The 21,557-nt window shown below is 46.1% G+C and overlaps 1 protein-coding gene across 1 annotated transcript in view; it reads right to left on the bottom strand.

Annotated features, from left to right (window-relative positions):
* Window positions 1-1,137: 1,137 nt before the first annotated feature.
* LOC139155471 (uncharacterized) overlaps window positions 1,138-21,557 on the bottom strand; it is a 67,283-nt gene continuing 46,863 nt past the window's right edge. Inside the window, exons 2-3 of the mRNA XM_070730608.1 lie at window positions 6,721-7,001; window positions 1,138-3,163 (exon numbers count right to left, since the gene is read on the bottom strand). Of these exons, the coding sequence (XP_070586709.1) occupies window positions 2,484-3,163; window positions 6,721-6,859 (819 nt within the window). The 5' untranslated portion in view covers window positions 6,860-7,001 and the 3' untranslated portion in view covers window positions 1,138-2,483. The remainder of the gene's footprint in view (window positions 3,164-6,720; window positions 7,002-21,557) is intronic.

Raw genomic sequence — 21,557 nt, 5'->3', positions numbered from 1 at the left:
GGACATGTTTGGAACCCATATCGCATCTCAGACATTAACACCCTTGAAAATGTCCAAAGATACTTCACCAGAAGAGCCCTTCACTCCTCCACTCGAAACAGAATACCCTACGAGACTAGACTTTCAATCCTGGGCCTAGAAAGTTTAGAACTAAGACGCCTTAAACAAGATCTAAGTATTGCCCACAAGATCATATGCTGCAACGTCCTGCCTGTCGGCGACTACTTCAGCTTCAACCACAACAACACAAGAGCAAACAACAGATTTAAACTTAATATTAACCGCTCCAAACTTGAGTGTAAAAAATATGACTTCAGTAACCGAGTTGTCGAAGTGGTGAACTCATTATCGGACTCCATAGTGTCATCCCCAAACCCCCAACACTTTATCCTTAGATTATCTACAGTTGACCTATCCAGATTCCTAAGAGGTCAGTAAGGGGCGTCCCCTGTCCTATTGCTCTCCTATATCTATACCTTTCCTCTATTCCTATATCTCTTCTTCTATTCTTTCATTGATATATTCTATTCCTATATCTTCTTTTCTATTATTTCTTAGATATATTTTACTATGAGTATCTCCTCTATAACCTTCATCATGTATTTTACTATGTGTATATTGATATATACCCACTAAAACCCTCATTGTGTATTGGACAAAATGAATAAATAAAATAAAAATAAACATTTGCTTGCTATAACTAATTCCTTTCAAATTTCTAGGTTCTACCATATCTCAAGATCTAAAATGGACACCTAACATCAACAGCGTCATCAAAAAGCCGAACAAAGAATGTTCTTTCTATGCCAATTCAGAAAGATCAAACTGACCAAGGAGCTGCTGATATAGTTCTATAGACGAATTATTGAGTCTGTCATCTGCACCTCTATAACTGTCTGGCTATAGAGGGGATAAATAGAACTGCAGCAAAAACAATACCTGCCTTCCAGTGAGGACCTGTAAACTGCATGAGTCAAAAAGAGGCCTGTGAAAATATTTACTGACCCCTTGCATCCTGGACATAAATTGTTTTAACTCCTACTCTCAAAATAATGCTATAGAGCACTACACACCAGAATAACTAGACACAAGAATATGTTTTGCTGGAGAGACGGAGTAACGACACGGACACCAGAGCTGGATTTAAAATTGGGTCATTTTTATTAACATAAATTTGCATAATTTATTCAAATACTTTGCATAAATTAGCATAAACAACTATGACCCGGAACTGGACCTGCAGGGTCAAACAAATACTTCCGGGGCGGAAATGACGTTATGCCAGTAAACATTCCTGGGCAACTCATGGGCGTATCTCGATGCAAGGTCCAGGTGAGGGCCAGGCCGTCACCTGTGACCTTTTCTGCCATGCTGTGCATGAGGGGGGTCCCACCGGCTAACCCGAATCGGGGAATTAAAGGTGCAGGACCCAAAGACAGGTTCCCCCCAGCTGCTCAGGCAGAAACTCCCTCCATGAGCTTGCAGAGAACCTGTCAATCATCCCCAAAGATGCCCAAGGGAGAACGCGCGGTTGCTAAACCACCCAATTTTCCGCCCCTAACCTGCCTACCCAAATGACCAAAGGTAAGCCAATTAACCTAATTAATGCAAGCACCCCCTAACCGCACAGCCATCACCCCAGTGTGGAATGGGCGAAAAAACAGCTCAGCTAAGAGGCAGAACTGCAAAAAATTCCCATTCGGCCCCCTAAGGGCGACCCCTAAGCACACTGCAAAATAGTGGAGGGCGGGCGGGTGTCTGCTCAGAAGCTTGGTCCGGGCGAAAAGGAAGAGCCCCGGGCCTGCTCGCCCTTATATAGGGCAAGCAGGCCCCGCCCGGACCAATCAGGGGCCTGGCCAATCAGGCCCCGATCTCCCGAGCGAAGTCTCGCATCGCGAGACTTCGCCCGGGATCCAAAATGGCGGCCGCCATGAGGGACCGTGTCTCCCGGTCCCTCCAGCAAAGCCTGCCTGCCGGGTAAGTCCGGCGCTGCCCTTGCTGGAGAGACGGAGTAACGACACGGACACCAGAGCTGGATTTAAAATTGGGTCATTTTTATTAACATAAATTTGCATAATTTATTCAAATACTTTGCATAAATTAGCATAAACAACTATGGCCCGGAACTGGACCTGCAGGGTCAAACAAATACTTCCGGGGCGGAAATGACGTTATGCCAGTAAACATTCCTGGGCAACTCATGGGCGTATCTCGATGCAAGGTCCAGGTGAGGGCCAGGCCGTCACCTGTGACCTTTTCTGCCATGCTGTGCATGAGGGGGGTCCCACCGGCTAACCCGAATCGGGGAATTAAAGGTGCAGGACCCAAAGACAGGTTCCCCCCAGCTGCTCAGGCAGAAACTCCCTCCATGAGCTTGCAGAGAACCTGTCAATCATCCCCAAAGATGCCCAAGGGAGAACGCGCGGTTGCTAAACCACCCAATTTTCCGCCCCTAACCTGCCACAGGAGCGGGGGTCAGATCTCTATCTTGGCCCCCCGACTCCCCCCTCTATCTGCGCCAGCTCACGCAGAGACCGCTGCAGGTCCTGTAAGAAGATGGCGTTCCCCTGGTCAGACAGGTGAACGCCATCATCACGGTAGAGCCATGGCTGGTCTATTGATATAAGGGGATGAGGTATTACCACTCCACCCAACTCTCTAACTGTTTTACCCATAGCCCTATTCACCCGTCGCCTAGCCCGGTGAATGGCCCTAAGGGAAGAGGCATCCCTCCACACAATCCTAGGTAATATTTCTGACCACACCACTTGCGTGGTGGGCCATACCTCACGAAGCCTTCGCAGGTCTTCGCGTGCCTGGATGAGCAGCGCCAGGCCTCCCAGTATGCACAGGTCATTGCCACCTAAGTGCAATACCAGCCACCTGGGTGCGGCCACAGGACGCTGCCCACCCAGACCCCTTTGGGCGCGACTCCAGGAGCCGCCCCCCATATTGCCGGGCGCAGCCACAGAATGCTGACCGCCCAGCAACGCCGGTAGGAGACCCTCCCACCGCATACCTCTCCGGCCCATCCAGGCAACGTTGACCCACCGCCCCAGGGACAGGTGGGTCCTGATGACGCTCCTGGCTGCCGCGCGGCCGGCCCAGAAAATCATGCTGTGGCCACACAGCAGCGCCGTCGGTTTCGTGTTAGCCTGGGGACCTGCAAGAGGACACAGACACAGAGAGGTTACCTAGCCTAAGCCCTGCCTGGGATCCTCAGCGGGCCTAACATAACCCAAATATGCCGCTGACCGCCAGCGGCCGATCTCCCGAATCCGATGGGCCGGGAAACCAGAAAGTGCCGCGCTAGTGGCGGCGCCGATACGGAACGAATGCGTTCCATAGCCGGCGGGATCCATGCCCACCTGGGCCATCGCCCTAGATACTAAAGCCCAGAATTGGAAACGGGTCAGAGGGGTACCATCACAATGCCTAAACAGGTACCCCTGACCTGACCCCCTCATACCACAATAAAGCTGTAGGGCGGCCACCGGACACACCGACTGGTCGGAGGCCGCACTAAGATTTAAGGTAACCCCTCTGCGCAGCTGATCCGTTTTAGACCTCCTCACTACAAGGGACACCCCCCCTTGTCTAAAGGCCAGATCAGCGAACTGGAAGGCCCGGAGCGAAGTGTCAGCCTGAGACGAAGCCATGGCCTCGCTGACCCGAAGGGCCCCAAAAAACATGACACAAGCCGCTGCTCTAAAAAGACGGGCCTCGTACAATGAGGAACACAGACTGCCAAAAACCACGTTGATTAAAGACAGCTGCTCCACCGTCAGAGCCTGACGAGTGTCACCTGGGGCCCCCGCTTGCTCCCTAAGCCAGCCCTCCAGCATCTTCCGGATGCGAAAGTCACCCGAAAGATCAGCAAACCCCCCCGCCTTGGACAGAAAGGCGAGGCCGGCTAACCGGGACCGGATCGTCCTAACTGACAGGCCACGCTGCCTGAGTTGGACGCAAAACTCGGCCAAATGCTCTACAGGGACAGGCCAACTAAGCTGGTAACCCCTGCCCTGCCTAAACTCCCCAAACTCCTTACCTGCACGCTGGTATGCCCTGAGGGTGCCGGGCGCTACAGACAAGGAGATCGCCCGGGATGCCTCGCCTCTCCACCACTCTGGATCCCTCCCAGACTCCAGAGGTGGCTGGGGAACACTTCTGGCAATTCTCGGGCCCACGGGGCCAGGGTCCGAAACCTGGACAACTGACCACGGGACAAGGCATCAGCAACCCCGTTATCTAACCCGGGGACATGCTTAGCCAAAAACAATGCGTTTAGAGACAAGGACCGGTGCACAAAATGGCGGACAAGCCGCATGACCCTGTCGCTCTTTGAGGACAGGGCATTCACCACATGGACAACCGCTAGGTTGTCACACCAGAAGTGCACGGTCTTGTCCCTAAACTGCTCCCCCCAAAGCTCTAAGGCCACTATTAAGGGGAAGAGCTCCAAGAACGTTAGGTCCTTAACCAACGAAGAGGCACTCCATTCCGGAGGCCATGCCGACCAGCACCACTGGTCACCTAACACTACCCCGAAACCACAAGTCCCCGCGGCGTCAGAGCAGAGCTGCAACTCAGCTTCCAACAGAAGCTCGTGCCTCCAGAAAGACAACCCGTTAAATCTATCCACAAAATCCCGCCACACGCCGAGGTCAGCCCTGACCCCAGCGCAAAGGCGGGTACGATGATGGGGCAAACGGAGCCCCTTCATCGCATCATACAACCTCCTGGAAAAAGCCCTTCCAGGAACAACTACCCGACAGGCAAAATTAAGAATGCCCGCCAATTCCTGGAGCTGCCGTAGGGTCACCTTCCGGCAGCCCAGGACCTCATCAAGCTTCCGCTTAATCTTAACCAACTTCTCTAGGGGCAATCTAGAAGATTGCTCCTCCGAGTCCAATTCAATACCCAGGAAGGTAATCCTGGTAGCGGGGCCTTCGGTCTTCTCAGAGGCTAAAGGCACCCCTAATTGAGCACAAAGGGCTTCGAAGTCCCGCATCAAAGCAAAACATTGCTCCGAATGCGCAGGCCCCGCCAACAGGAAATCATCAAGGTAGTGAACGACCGTACCCAGACCACTTTGCCTCCTGAGCGCCCACTCCAAGAAGGTGCTAAAACTCTCAAAAAGAGAGCACGAGACAGAGCACCCCATGGGCAAAGCTCTGTCCACGTAATAGCCCCCCTCGAAATGGAAGCCCAACAGCTCAAAGTCGTCTGGGTGTATGGGGAGGAGCCGGAATGCCGACTTAATGTCGCATTTACCCATAAGGGCTCCCACCCCACACTTCCTAACCATGGTCACGGCTGCATCAAAGGACGCATACCGGACCGAACACAACTCGTCAGGAATGAAATCATTCACTGACTCCCCTTTTGGAAAAGACAAATGGTGAATCAACCTAAATTCACCACTCGCCTTTTTGGGGACCACACCTAAGGGAGACACCCGAAGATTCGGGAAGGGCGGCTCCGAGAAGGGCCCAAGGACCCTGCCCTCGGCAACCTCCTTCCCAATCTTCTCCCTAACAATGTCTTCATGACCAACAACCGACCTAAGGTTGTCAGACATGAAGGCCTTCCTAACACCCTGATAAGGGATCCTAAATCCCTCTGAAAAACCTAGCAAGAGAGCGGCCGCTCTCGAGCGAGGGTGGTAGTCGCCCAACCAACCCTCAAGCACCACTAAATTAATTGGGCTGGGCCCCTTTTCCCCCAGCAGGTGGGGGAGGCTTTGGGGGACCCGAGCCTTTCTTTTCAATCCCCTTCTTGGGGCGGGGGCACACGGCTGCGGAATGGTTTCCCCCACAACTTCCGCAGGCGTGACGAAACCGGCAAATGGGGCGAAAACACGCCCCCTTCGCCGCAAATTCGTGACACACGAGAGTGGCCCCTTTACCTACTACCCCCGCCACGGCCTTGGCCGGCGCGGGCGTAGCCGGCTCTTCCTCCATAAAGTGACCGCTATCAGTCCTATCACAGCCCTCCTTCCCCGACATATGTGTGGCCTGGAACCACAGGTCCGGAACCACCATATCCCAGGGCAAGTAGGGGTCGTGGGCAATACGCATACGGAAGCCCTTGTCGTAATGCCTCCATATTCGAAATGGGCCCTCGCTATAAGGTCGATGTACTTCAGCAAGGCAGCGGCCCTCCCCGGCTGCCTCTGAATAACCACCGACGCAAAGGTCAGAAAGGCATACAGCCACGAGCTAAAGCATTTCGTGACCTTTGTCTTTTTCACCTTCTCCCCAGGGACCACCTCCTTGTCCTGTTTAGGGACCTCCCTGTTCAAGATGGAGAACAAATCAACGTACTCCCCCCGCCAGATTGCCTCCTTAACTGACGGGTGCAGATGGTACCCTAAAGGCGTAGCGGGCAACCCGCAAGGGATGGCCCCAGGCTTGATGCTGGCGAACGGGTCCCACACCGTGGTGGCCCCCGAGCCCAGCACCCCTAGCCCAGGTGGATACATGAATGGGACCGGTGGCATAATGGCCGGTGGGGGAGGAATCCAACCCCCCACCCCCGCCCCAGGTGGGACAGGTACCCCCAGCGCCCCCACTGGCGGAGCTGGCGGAGACCAGACCTGACTACAGGTGCCTGCTGCCGCCCCCGTAAAGCTGTTGCCACCCCCCAAAGCTGGCGGGATGAACCCGGGACCCTGTATGGGCAGGAGCGGAGATGTGCCTGCATGTGGTGCAACCTCACCTGCCCCGTAAGGGGTAGAAGACATCCACGGTGGGCCCATCCTGGTTGGGCCCTGGAACGATGACCATTGCCCAGGCTGGGCCATCTGTCCAGCGTGGCCCGTCTGACCGATGCTGCCCGCCTGTCCGGTGCCCGCCATCTGTACTTCGTGGGCCACTTGCCCTGCTGGGGCCGACTCCTCTTCGGGGTCTGCGCCCCATGCTGCGGTGGCAGCCGAGGAAAGCCCCTCCGGGCCTGCCCCCGACCGCCACCTCTCCAACTCATCGAGCCGCTCCAGTACCCTGGCCCAGGAGAGAGAAGGGGACACCGCGGGTTGAGGGACTGTGGGTGTAAACCCAACCACCACCCCCACCGGGATCCCCCCCGGGGGCCCCTCTGCCGCCGCCCGAGCCCGGGCAGACGGCCTGGCAGCCCTCCTAGGCCGCACCACTGGTTGGGCCGGGAGGGCCTTAGCTGGCCGCTTCTTAGGGGCCATTACAGGAAGAATAATCTACTTTTCACAGAAGGGATAGAGCAGAAACAAAGCCACCAACGAACCCTGCCCCGCGTTGGCAAAGGCCTGCCTGAAGCCGCAGGCCTCCGCAGAAAAAACCCCCTCAGGAGGCTAATCCCTCCTCCCCTCGGGCAACAAGGCCCGACACCAGGCCTTTATCCCAGGCCACAAGCCACCCCGGGAACACCGCAAGCCCGCGGGGCCTCCCAAAGGCAGCACCCCCCACCACCCCCAAAAGGGCAATGAGGCTCCAAACCGGAGCGGAGTCCAGCCGATGCTGGCTCCGCTAGACACAGATAAGGCTCTTCGCTAGACCACAGGCCACAAAATGGCGCCTCGCACGAGGTCGCCACCTAAAATGGCCGCCGGAGCAGACGAACGAACGTCTGCTCAGAAGCTTGGTCCGGGCGAAAAGGAAGAGCCCCGGGCCTGCTCGCCCTTATATAGGGCAAGCAGGCCCCGCCCGGACCAATCAGGGGCCTGGCCAATCAGGCCCCGATCTCCCGAGCGAAGTCTCGCATCGCGAGACTTCGCCCGGGATCCAAAATGGCGGCCGCCATGAGGGACCGTGTCTCCCGGTCCCTCCAGCAAAGCCTGCCTGCCGGGTAAGTCCGGCGCTGCCCTTTCCTGAATGCCATCATTCTGCTAAACAAATAATTGTCAACACTGTCAAACTATTTACTAAATTTGCATGACTATTAATCTCCTCCTTGTTCCCATCACCCAGCTTCCCTCGCAAAAGACTGTATGACTGTGTTTCCAATCATACTTGGCCAATAAAGAATTCTGTTCTGTACCGTTCCATTCTGTTCCATTCCATTGCAGGTATTTAAAAGTATCCAGACAAAAAAACTATCTGAGATTTATTCTAATAATGGGGATAACTTGAACTTGTTCTTATAGGATCATTCAGAGGTATTTATTTATTTATTTATTTAGATTTATAGGCTGCCCTCCTCCTTGCAGACTTGGGGCAACTCACAAGGGTAAAAAATAGATACAATAAACAATAAATATAATTAAAACATTTTTTTTAAAAAATGTGTAAAACCCACAATAAAAACAATCATTCCTCTTTCATGCTAATGGCCAGAGCGAAGCTGTCACTCATGGTCCCCAGGCATGCTGGCATAGATGTCTTTTTAATGCCTTTCGAAAGGCAAGGAGAGTAGAGGTGGTGCGGATCTTGGGGAGGAGTTGGTTCCAGAGGGTTGGGGCCGCAACAGAGAAGGCTCTCCCCTATGGACTGCCACTTGGCATTTTTTGTTAAGTCCTGAAAGTGGTGATCCCATAAGTGTCCCTATGAGATTACTGATTTCATAATAGAAACTTTTACTCACACCTTTTATCCGAGTTTCAGTTATTCTTAAATGTCTTTCAAAATCATATTTCAAAAGCCAGTACAAATCTAGATTTAATACTTGTTTTTAAAAAATAGTAATTCCAGAGAATCAAATGCTTTAACTATTCCTAAGGAACATATTTAAAATAAAGAAAAATGATTAGTTTGCTGATTTGTATAAAAGTTTTCTAACAGGGTAAATGTATTTCATTTTGGAATTAAAGTATAATGGATCACTAGACAATTTCCATCATTGTTCCTCACCTACTGACAGAATCTTGCCAAGTTAAAGTAAGCAACTTACATCATTAAGGGAGATGAGAACTCCCTGAGAACTCCTTGGGAGGAATGGTTTTAACACTCTTTCTGCCAAGCAAACTATCTAAACTTCACTATTTCTTGCTCCATTGGAATGCACTCACTCTCAGCTGGGTATCTGGACTATCTTCTGCAACTTTCAGTAAATCTATAAAAAGGTGCTCCCATTAAAACATTTTTTTAAAAAAATAATTTATTCCTTAGTTGTTATCTTAGGTATTGAGAAAATCTTTAAGCTTCAAATTAAAAGTGAATTTGTTATGTTATTGAAGGGTTTGCCACTCTGCAATCTAGCAATGGAATTTCTTTCCGTAATGAAATCACGCAATCCATTTAATAAGGTAAAAACCTACTTAAGCTGCAGGAACTCCAGAAGTACTTATTTTAGACTGACAGCTATTTGTAAGCGACATCTCCCTACTTGAGTCCATTTTCATGATCACGTTTCCAGGAAAGCTCCAAGATGATCCTTTGAAAAATTATTCACTCTTCTTCTTAAAAAAAAAAAAAAGAATGGAAATTAGGCAGGTGTCAGCATTTTACAGGAAACTGACAGGATTAATCTTCCTGTGAAGCTCTGTTGGCATTGTTTAATGACTAAAAGTGCCTAGGATTTTCCTGTTTTTATCCGAAAGATCTCCTTAAAATTTGAGAGCCAATAAGGGAATATATAATTCGTACTGCCCCAACCCTCCTGGCCTTCTGTAAGAGTCTGAAGACTCATTTAGGCCACCAGGCTTGGGGCCAATAGATTCTTGCCCCCTGGCCAACAAATGTGTTGAGAGAATGTTGAACAAATGGAATAACTATTTTTTATGGTTTGGGGTTTTTAAGATTTTTTTTAAAAAAATATAATTTTTTATTGATTTTTAAAGGATTTTACAAAAAACAAAACAGAAAACATGTGTACCATCACCAGAAAGAAAAAAACCCCTTCACCAGGGAAGAATCAATTTTGTGTCCTTCATTTGCTTTGTCTCTGGGTTACATTGTTCATTCTTTATAGAGTGATTGAATTTTATTTCTTACATTTGCATCGCTTACTGATGTGGTTAATATATAATTTTTAACCATCTCCCACCGCCTCATTGTTGCTGCTAATTTCCCTTCATTATAATTATGTAGTCTAATTTCCATTATTTCATAGTGAATGTGATCCGCCATATATTTGCATCAATTTTTTATCGTCCATTTATTGTCGTCTTTCCACCCAAGCACTATAGTTGCCTGGGCACTTTCTATCGCTGCAATTTTGATTTCTTCATATTCTTTTACCTCACTATTTTTATCAATAATGCTGCTTCCTTAGTTATTTTCCAATTACCATTCGTAATTTTGTTCACTTCCATTTGTATTTGTTTCCAAAATTTTTGAACTTTATTACATTCCCAAAACATATGCATAAATACTCCTTTTTCCTTGCACCCATGCCAACAATTTCCTTTCTTCGTTGTTTGAAAACGTGCTAATTGTACAGTACTGGTGTGTAATACCATTTATGTAATATTTTTCTTCTCATCTCTCTTATTCTTGTATTTTTAATTTTTTTAATATTTTCAATTATTTCCTCCATATCCCATTCATCAATTTCTAATTCGTCCTGCCAATATCTCGTCAATCCTTTTACTACTTGTTCTTCCACTTGTAATAATTCTCTCTATATATATTACCTGTTTGTGCTTTTGTATTCTTGCACTTATCCCTTAGTATTTTTTCTAAATTTGTTTCTTGTCTCATAAATATTTCTTTGTTTTCCCTTTTACTTAAATATGTACTTATCGCATTGGTTTGTAACCAGTTTTGTTGTCCCAGGCACCTCTCTATTTCATTTCTATTAATTCTTCCGTCCCTTTCATATAACTGTTCTATTCTCTGTATACCTTTCCTCCTTAGTTCCCATATTATCTTTGTGAGGTTACTTTCTTTCTTTGTATTTATCACATGCAGCGTTGCTAATTTAGAGTTTGTCATTTTCAATTTATCTTGCCATTTCATCCAACTCTCTATTATCGCTTTAGTAGGATCTAATAGTCTATTTATTTCTACCTTATTCCATTTCCTAAATAATAATTCCTGATTCTTAATATCATTAATTTCTTTCTCTAATTCTACCCATGGTTTTTCTTCTAATAATTGTAATTCCATTAGCCTATCAATATGATATGCGTCCCTATAATACTCCAAGTTTGGATTTCCCCAACCTCCCTCGTCCTCCGTTGCTATCAGCCATTTTTTAAAAAATTCTTGGTCTTTTATTACCTTCTATCCACACATTCAATTTAGTATCCCATTCTCTTATCTTTCTTATTGGGAAGGTTCCATGCATTACTTGTAAAATATATAGCATTTTTGGGATAATCATCATCTTTAAAGCTCTTACTTTAGCCAATCTTCTCAAATTTTTATTTTTCCAGTTCTTAATTTGTTTCTGAATTTTTTTCCATATTAAATTATAATTAAATTCCACCATTTTACCCGGGTTCTTTAATAACCATACTTCTAAATATTTCATTTTCTTGCTACCCAGTTTTAAACCCGATACCTTCCGTATTTCAATTTGTACTTTAGGCCCTGTATTTAAACAAATGATTTCTGATTTTTCCATATTTTTAATTAATTAATTGGATCCAAGATAATGTATATTGTTTATTATATGTTGTGTGCCGCCCCAAGTCCATGGAGAGGAGCGGCATTGAAATCTAATTAATTAATTAATAAACAATTAATAAATAACTAGGATGTCCGAAACATCTTATTGAAGGTTCTAGCTCTACCTGATCTGGATCTTTCATTTATGGGGTGCTGGATTGCTCCTGAAGACTACAAAAAGGCTTGTAAGATTAATGAAAAAAAGTTTCACAGCATCACTAACTTTTGATTTCTGGTCCAGCAATGTCTCATCTACAGATAAAATGAATGGTAAGAAAAAAGGAGGGTTAAATTGAATTTGAATACAAAAGCTTTATGTGGTCTGCCTCTGCACACAATCCATCATACTTTGATCCAGAATGAAAGCAAGCCATGAGTTAAAAAGTAGTTCAAGGCAGGAGTGGGCTACTGCTTGGATGGGGGGGACAGGGGACGCAGTGGGGTAGCGAAAATGGAGCTCCACCCCAGAGCACCCAATTTGCACTGAAAGATATTGAAAGAAAATGCATAAGCCACGCCCACAGTGTGGTAGTAAAAATTTTGGTAGCCCTTAACAAGACTCCATTGGACATCTCATTTTATAATGCCTAAGGTCCTATTCTTCTCTCTCTATTTGGGTCTTTGTAATTTCTTCCTTTTTATCCTTTCCTATTGTATTAAAGTAGCCTTCCTTCCTTCCTTCCTTCCCTCCCTCCATCCCACCCTCCCTCCCATCCTCCTTCCTTCCTTTCTTCCTTCCTTCCTTCCTTCCTTCCTTTGTTCCTCCCTCAGTGGTGGGATTTCTTTTTTTTTTTTTACTATCAGTAATTGCAAATCTGACTTAACTATATCAGGGTCAATATAATAATGCAAATTAGAAAGTAACAATTTGTTGGTGATAACAACTTAGTATTCTCCTCTGACCCTCCAGCATTTTTGCATGGTGGCTACTCTAAAAAGCCAATGATGATGGAACCAGCTGTGCTTGGAATTGCACCATGTAGGTAGACTCTTAAAGACTTCAGAAGGAGTAAAAAAATTGCATTGATAGAGCAATAGATTGACTTTTCTCCTTGGTTTTCTTAGATAATCTAATTCGCTGCCTTGATTTTCCTCTCTTGTCTATTCCCACTGTTACACAGCCTTCCGCCAAAGTCAGCCTGTGATCAGAATTGCTTTTCAGATCAAGATTCCATCCAACCCATTTAACAAATAACCGTGAAGCTTTGCTTTTTACGTGGGCTCCTTGTCGTTCCATAAATTTTTATCTTTCCCTTTTTATAAGTAAGAGCAGTTTATTAAGTAAGAGGAGTTTATAAGGAAGACTGGATAAGTGGAAAATATTTCAGCCCTTAAGATAAAATGCTAAGTATGGGAGAGTATCTTGGAAACAGTAGGCATATAGATTATACAGAGACTTTCAAACTGCCTTAGTAATATCTTTAATAGGTCTAGCAGAGATGTGCAAATTAACCCCCATCCACTCTCAGTTAAAGAACTGAAAGTTGAAGGTGGCACAATTTAATTTTGCCTTTCCAGATTGATTTGGAGGTGGTAAGATGTGATTTGGCTTGCTTTGAGTTTCAAATTGGAAAAATCTTCAGCCACAGAAGATAATGAGAAAACAGAGAATAAATAAAGCTGTCCATTATTTTCTTTCTTTCTTTCTTTTTCTTTCTGTCTTTTTCTTTCTCTTTCTTTCTTTCTTTCCATTTTCCTTTATTTCCCTTCTCTCCCTCTCTTCTTTTTTCTTTTTATCTCCTCCCTCCCACCCACCCACTCTTCATTCTTTCTCTTTCTTTCTCTTTCTTTCCCCTCCCTCCTTCCTTTCTTTTTTATCTTATTTCTTTTGTTTTTCTTTCTTTTGTTTTTTCTTTCCTGGTTGATTTTTCTTTGTCTTTCTTTCCCCTCCATCCCTCCCTTCCTCCTTTCTTTTTATCTTCTTCCTTCCTTCTTCCTTCTTCCTTCCTTCCTTTCTCTTTTGTCCCTCCCTCCCTCCTCTTTCTTTCTTTCTTTCTTTCTTTCTTTCTTTCCATCAACAAAGTGAAAATGCCAAAACAAAGATGTAGGTCCTTGCCCTATAAAGCTTTGTCCATATACAATGGCTTTGAGGGTTTCATAGATTTCACTGAAGTAGTTACCCTTTTAAGAAGAGAAGTTGAAAAGGATGGCACAGCAGGGTATGAATTGCAATAGTGAAGTTACACTGAACTGGTGCAGGAACTATGCTATTACAAGTTAAAATAATTTTCACTTTTTAAAGTACCATTTGATTTAACTGTTCTGTTAGCCTCTGTGGGTAGACTGGCTTGACATAGTTAAAAAAAAAAATGTTTACCTTTTCTAGGAAGGCTACCAAAAAATTATAACTGCAAGATCTTAGACTGTGCAACTCCCTGGGTTTCCAAGTACTTAACATTGCCTACCAATGTCAAGTAGCATTCTTAGCTGCCAGGCTCAATAGGGCTACTTTAGGCTTGGAACACATTTAAGAATATCAAAGGATGCCCAAATTCCAGGTATACATTCTGAGGATGTACTGAACTCCACGTTAAATGGAGTTACAGCTCAATTTGGCTCTTATGGCACAATTTAGCACAGAGTGAAAAGAACGTGAAGTGAAAGATGGGGTTGAAGGGCTAATGCAGATGCTGAATATGCTGTATATCACTATAGATGCGGAACTAGCTATGACTGGGATAATGAGAAGACCTAGGGGTGACATGATAGCAGTCTCTCAATATTTGAGGTGCTGTCACAGGGAGGAGGGCATCCACCTATTCTTTTTTTAATTTTTTTATTTTTTTTAATTTTTTATTTATTTATTTATTTGTTTGTTTGTTTGTTTGTCAAACAAGTACAGTAACATCTCATCTTATGAACTTAATTGGTTCCCGGAGGAGGTTTGTAAGGCGAAAAGTTCGTAAGACGAAACATTGTTTCCCATAGGAAACAATGTAAAATGAATTAATGCGTGCAAGAAAAAAAACGCAAAAAACCGCCGCCGCCCGGCTGTCACCTTTTGAAACAGCCGGGCGCTTCTCAGTGTTCTCCCAATGCCGAACCCGGAAGTTCGGCCAAAGTTCAGGTTCGGGTGGCCGCCGAGAAGCCCCACCACCCGGATGTCACCTTTTGAAACAGCCAGGGGGCTTCTCGGCATCCTCCCGAGCCGTGGAGCTGTCGGGCCGGTCGGGCTGGAAAGGAGGTGGGGAATCCCAATAGAGAATTCCATGGGCGGAGCTTTGACGTCAGAAAGAGGTCCTTCCTGGCCGGCTGAAATATAATAATCATGTAATTCTAGTATCCTGGTAGATTATCAATAGCATATTGAACACTGTATAAGATGATGCATTGATGTTTAAAGCAGGGCTACATATCTGGCCTGAAAGATTCAACTATTGACTGAAGGAGGTCATTATTGTCAACTACTTGTTTGCCATTCAGATATGGGGACCCTATTTTATAAATCTAAAAGTCTTAGACCTTACTATCTGAAGGAATGCCTCTCTTGTTATGAATCTTGTTCTTAATGTCCACACAAGGGTTGCCATATTTCAGCTCCATCCTTTCTACATTTTTATAAGCTATTACATGTAGTTTCCCATTTGTTCTCAGCTTGTAAGGGCTCAATCTGGTGAGATAGCAGCCAGCACTTACTGAGATGATTGCGTAAATATGGAGCAGGTTTCTCTGTCGATGAATTCCATCTATCCCATTACAGGAGTCTAACACCTGCAGTATCTCATCTCTCTTTGAGAAATAAAGTTGGGTATCATCTGTCTTCTGATAACATTCAGTCCGGGTCTAACCAGTGAGGATGACAATTTATTCTCACAAAGGGAATCAGCTCTTTCATTTGAACAAAAAAAGAAGAAGCCACACATGTTATTCTCCTTAGGCTTCAAGGAATATTTGTAGCAAATAAAAATATTTCTGGTTTGTAAGTACTCCTTTCTGAACCTGCTGTTTCTTAATGCACAATGAAATTATACTTCCTTCCCTTTTAGCTGGTTTCCAGGATTCATGGAATGGTTGATCCAAACTTGTTTTGAGTGGGACATTGCTGGAGAACAGTAGGGCTTCTAGTCCAAAATTCTCAAGCAGGGGACCATGCTCCATTTCAGACAAGTATTTATTACTTCAATGACTTCAGTAGCTGTCCAGTCTCATGTTAAAAGGATTAATGATGAAGCACTCACAGCTTCTTAAGGTAAGCTGTTCTGCTGATTAATTTTTCTAACTGTCAGGAAATTTCTCCTTAGTTCTAAGGTTGCTTCTGTCCTTGATTAGTTCCTATCCATCTTTCTTGTCTTGCCTTCTGGTACTTTGGAATATAGGTTGACCCCCTCCCCTCCTTTGTGGCAGCCCCTCAAATATTGGAATACAGTGATCCCCCGGTTATTGCGTCCCCGACCATTGCGAACAGGGTAATTCGCGATTTTTCAACCCGGAAGTAAACTCCACCATCTGCGCATGCGTGCCCTTCCACGCATGCGTAGATGGTGGAGTTTCCCCGCCGGGCAGAGGCTTCCCTGGGTCTTCCCCCTCTTTCTCTATGTTGCTTCTTCCTCTCTCACACTCTCTTCCTCCCTCTCTCATCTCTTTCTTTCCTTCTCTCTCTTTCTCTATCTCTCCCCCTCTTGCTCTCGAGCGGCCGCCTAGCAGCTGATCTGCTCGGCAGCACAGCAGCAGCGAGGAGCCGAAGATCTTCGGCTCCTCGCTGGTGCTGCGCTGCCGAGCAGATCAGCTGCTAGGCGGACGAAGGAACCTTCCCTGGGTCTTCCCCGCCCGGATCTTCGGCTCCTCGCTGCAGCCGCGCGCCCCTCGCCTTCGCCTCACCTGGCGGGCGAAGGAGGGCGCAGCTCCGGCCGCTCGCCTCGGAGCCGGTCTGCCTCACTGCCTCCAGTCCGCGGCAATTCCCCTCAGCACGCTGCCGGATCCAGCGGGGGAGGGGGGGAAGCGAAGGCACGGCGATGGGCAAGGGCTGCCAGTGAGCCTTCTCCGTCCCTTTCCTGCTGCACCGGTCTGGGGCCAAGTGGGCGGGGGGCGGCCGGGACCTCGCCTGTCTCCGCCGCCCGCATCGCCCCTCCGGCGGGCCGGCCTCCCCCGCCCGCCTCTGCTGCAGCCGCCACCGCCTCCCCGACTGGCACAAAAGGGCCCCGCCCGCCCCGCCCCGAAGCTTACCTTGCGGCGGGATTCCCTCCCCCCGCAGCCAAAACTAAAAGCCTGTCTCTTTTTTTTCTTGTGGCGAGCCCAAGCCGTTTCTCTCTCGACCGCAGCCGAGCTTCCCTCGGCCCCCTTTGGCCCCGTCGCCTCCTCCCCGCCTGCCTTTCCTCGCCAAGCGCACGAAAAAAAAGAGAGAAGGCTACTACCAGAAGCCGGGTTGGGGGTTCCCATGTCGGCGGGGATGTTTTAAAACACCCGCGCGACTTTCCAATGAGTCCCGAAGACAAACGCGTTGTCTTCGGGACTCATTGGAAAGTGGCGCGGGTGTTTTAAAACATCCCCGCCGACATGGGAGGCTCCCTAGCACACCCCCAAACCCGGGTTGGGGGTTCGGGGGTGTGCTAGGGAGCCTCCCATGTCGGCGGGGATGTTTTAAAACACCCGCGCGACTTTCCAATGAGTCCCGAAGACAAATGCGTTGTCTTCGGGACTCATTGGAAAGTGGCGCGGGTGTTTTAAAACATCCCCGCCGACATGGGAGGCTCGCTAGCACACCCCCAAACCCGGGTTGGGGGTTCGGGGGTGTGCTAGGGAGCCTCCCATGTCGGCGGGGATGTTTTAAAACACCCGCGCGACTTTCCAATGAGTCCCGAAGACAAACGCGTTGTCTTCGGGACTCATTGGAAAGTGGCGCGGGTGTTTTAAAACATCCCCGCCGACATGGGAGGCTCGCTAGCACACCCCCAAACCCGGGTTGGGGGTTCGGGGGTGTGCTAGGGAGCCTCCCATGTCGGCGGGGATGTTTTAAAACACCCGCGCGACTTTCCAATGAGTCCCGAAGACAAACGCGTTGTCTTCGGGACTCATTGGAAAGTGGCGCGGGTGTTTTAAAACATCCCCGCCGACATGGGAGGCTCGCTAGCACACCCCCAAACCCGGGTTGGGGGTTCGGGGGTGTGCTAGGGAGCCTCCCATGTCGGCGGGGATGTTTTAAAACACCCGCGCGCGCCCCCAAGTAAAAACACCATCTGCACATGCGCAGAAGGTGTTTTTACTTCCGCAGCGCTACTTCGCGAAAACCCGCTCGTTGCGGGGGGTCCTGGAACGGAACCCTCGCAAAGAGCGGGGGATCACTAATATAATAATGGCAACCATAGCAGAATGGTCTAAAACCTGGCAACTTCAAATCTCCACCACTAAATGCTCTGTCTTACACATTGGTAAAAAGAATCAGAATACTAAATATAAACTTGGAGGAATTGAACTTATTGATAACCCTCAATCTGTCAAAGACCTTGGAGTACTCATATCCAATGATTTAAGTCCTAGAGACCACTGCAACAACATTGCCAAAAAGGCTTTAAGGGTTGTTAACCTAATCCTTCGCAGCTTCTTCTCTGGTAATTTTGAACTGCTAACAAGAGCTTACAAAACATTTGTCAGACCAATCCTAGAATACAGCTTGCCTGTATGGAACCCACATTGCATATCTGACATCAATACAATTGAGAGAGTCCAGAAATATTTCTTCATTCCCCTTCTCAGAACAAAATACCTTACTCCGCCAGACATGAAATTCTTGGTTTAGACAACTTACAACTCTGTCGTCTCCGTTCCGACTTAATTATAGTTCATAAAATCATATACCAAAATGTCCTACCTGTTAACGACTACTTCACCTTCAACCGCAACAACACACGAGCATGAAATCGGTTTAAACTAAATGTCAACCGCTCCAAACTTGACTGCAAAAAATACGACTTCAGCAACAGAGAAACCAACGCCTGGAATGCACTACCTGTCTCTATGGTTTCTACTCTTAACCCCAAAACCTTTAACCTTAGACTATCTACAATTGACCTCTCTCCCTTTCTAAGAGGTCTGTAAGGGGCGTGCATAAGCGCACCACTGTGTCTACCGTCCCTGTTCTATTGTATTCTTTTGTTACTTTTTATCATTACTTATCTAACGTTTTATTTGTACAAATTATCACCCTATAATTGTTTGACAAAATAAATGAATAAAAATAAATAAATAAAACATCCTTAGCTCTTTTATAAATTGGAAGATTTGATATGTTAACTTTGGTCCATAACTGCATATTGAAGGTGGAATGACAAGAAATCAAAAAGCAGAAATAGCAGCATGGTGTAGGGCGGGCCCAGAACTAGACTAGGTATCAACTGACAAGCAAGTGGTGGGTCTAGAATGCAATTGTTGAGAACAAGAGAAAAATGTAACATTGTCTATTATAAATCGTTACTTAATTAAAAATAATTTGAATTAATTGAGTTGCACAATTATTTCCATATACTTAATCTTTCCTCCTCTGTCTCCTCATAAGTTACAATTTGGCAGTTACTTTAGGCTGCGGCCATATTTCTGGGGTTTTGAAATTAAGAGTAAGCAAATTACTATATAGAAAAAGTTATAGGAAATATATAGATACTTAGGCTAAGATTCTAATTCAAAGCTTGTCCATATGGATTTTGGGAATGAATATCACAATGTAGCACAGTGACGGCACTGTTGTTCAGGTGCCAAAAGGGTGTACATGTGTGCAATAATGCAATGCCCTCCCCCTGCGCACACAATCCCTTGTGTTGCCCCCCCCTACACACACACACACATTCCTACAGGCCTCACTGAAGCCTCTGAACCTCCAATAGGCCCACTGGGTCATTTTTCCACCTTCCTTCTGCTTCAGGAAAACTTTAGAAGTCTCTGGATGGTGAAAAACAAGCCTAACAGACTTACCGGAAGTTCAGAATTTAACTTCCGGTAGGCCCATTGGGTCTGTTTTTTGCCATCCACAGGCTTCTGAAAGCTTTGGAGGGCAAAAATACCCTACCCCACTCTCTAAAAGGCCAAGAATCAGCTGGCCAGCAACCATATGTGTACTGGAGCTGACATAGGGTAACGTCTCATGTGCCCTTAGATATGGCTCCACATGCCACCTGTGGCACACGTGCCATAGGTTCACCATTATGGATGTAGCATCATGTCTGATTTTTCTTTATTTTAAAAAGAGCTTCTTTCCCCCCTTTGTTTCAATTAGTCAGGCTTATTAGATAACTGTTAGCATACAGCATGGAAAAGGGGGATAGAATGCTACATGATAGCTAATTTGCATACTGGTATATAATCCGTTTTGGCAATTGGAAGGGAGAATTCTATTCATTCGTGAGTATATATATGTGTGTGTGTGTGTGTGTGTGTGTTTTCATAGATTTCGTAGACCAGCCCTCAAACGTATCCCAGCTATACAAACTGAAACCAGACTCAGAACACACATTACAAAACAATCAAGTAGCCTGCAAGTTCCAACTACTCAGGATATCACGCCTAATCCACAACCATTAACTAATCAGCATACCTCAGCTACATCAACGACCCCAGGTGTTACCCCACTGACTCACCAGGAAGTTTCTACACACCAGGCAATTGCTGAGCCATCAAACCACACCCAGCCACCAGTATTTATAGAAGGAAGGCAGCTCAGGTCTCGCTGTGTTCGCCCTAGCACAAGGACAGAAACACCAGCCTAAAGATGATGAGTGGGACCTCGTTGAACCGTCACCAGAAATTTCCAAATCCTACATGGGAAGAAACCCGAATATACCAAGACCATCATATATATATGTTTTCGTAGATTTTCACGGGTATATGTATGTAGATTGTTCTGAGTTCGGGTTTTGCCCCGTGTAATATTTTGCATGTCTATGTGATGTTTCAGTGCAATCACATTCACCATCATCAGGCTGATGATGGTGAATGTGATTTCACTGAAACGTCGCATAGACATGCAAAATATTACACGGGGCAAAACCCAAACTCAGAACAATCTACATATATATATATACTGTATATATATATAAATTATATATTATATATTATACATTTGTTTTCGTAGATTTTCACAGGTACAGTGTTCACCCTGGAACAAGGACAGAAGCACCAGCCTGAAGATGACGAGTGGGACCTCGTCAAAATGTCACCAGAAATCTCTAAATCCTGCACGGGAAGAAACCCGAATATGCCAAGACCTTCATAGTTCTGCTGTCAAGTTGCTATTTGTGAAAACATAAAACAAGTTCCATAAAAAGAAAAAAGAAAACACATAAGCTTGTATTGGAGTCTGTGTATTTATGTACCCAATATACATTGTTGCACAATTCTGCTATGATAATAATCTACTAAGTGAAGTGAAGAAGATTACTTAAAAACATAAATCTCAGAGAAAGCTGATAACCCACCTGAATGGTCCTTCTTTGGTATATGTTGCCCTCGTGTTTTTCTCTATATTGAATTACCAAACAGACAACTGAGATTATTATTGTTCCTGCTTTTGGGACTTCTCATTTCCCAATCCTTCAAAACTTGGAATAGAAATCATTAAAGTCTTCTGCATTGTCAAGAGGTCCTTTATATGACTATGCCCAGAAGAAGAAGAAAAGGTCAAACTCAGTATCCCACTATAGATATGTAAAGGTTGTTGTATATCAATCAATGTATTATGATTCGCCCTCGTATGATTTTTCTCCATCAGAGTCTATTCAAAAGAATTTGTATTTTAATCCAATCCTTTTACGTTGTCCAACTGGTTTTAATTAGCACTTAATTGTTAATGCCTACATGAAACACCGTATTAACAAAGGCTCCATAATTCATTTAAACTGAGCTTTACCTAGAGACCTATTCATTAGCTTGACTGTTATCCTGCAATTGAAATGAAAGACTGAAGAACTGCAATCATGCAATCATGTACATTTTATTTTATTTTTTTCTGATATAAATCAATCAACTTATGTCGCAGACTACGCAACAGTCCAGTTCATGCTTCATGCCTGTTGCTTGCAGAGTACTTTATAATCACAGTCTACATTTGCT

The sequence above is a fragment of the Erythrolamprus reginae genome, unplaced genomic scaffold (assembly GCF_031021105.1).
Source record: "Erythrolamprus reginae isolate rEryReg1 unplaced genomic scaffold, rEryReg1.hap1 H_20, whole genome shotgun sequence".
NCBI lineage: Eukaryota > Metazoa > Chordata > Lepidosauria > Squamata > Dipsadidae > Erythrolamprus > Erythrolamprus reginae.
This window is presented reverse-complemented; position numbering and strand designations above follow the sequence as displayed.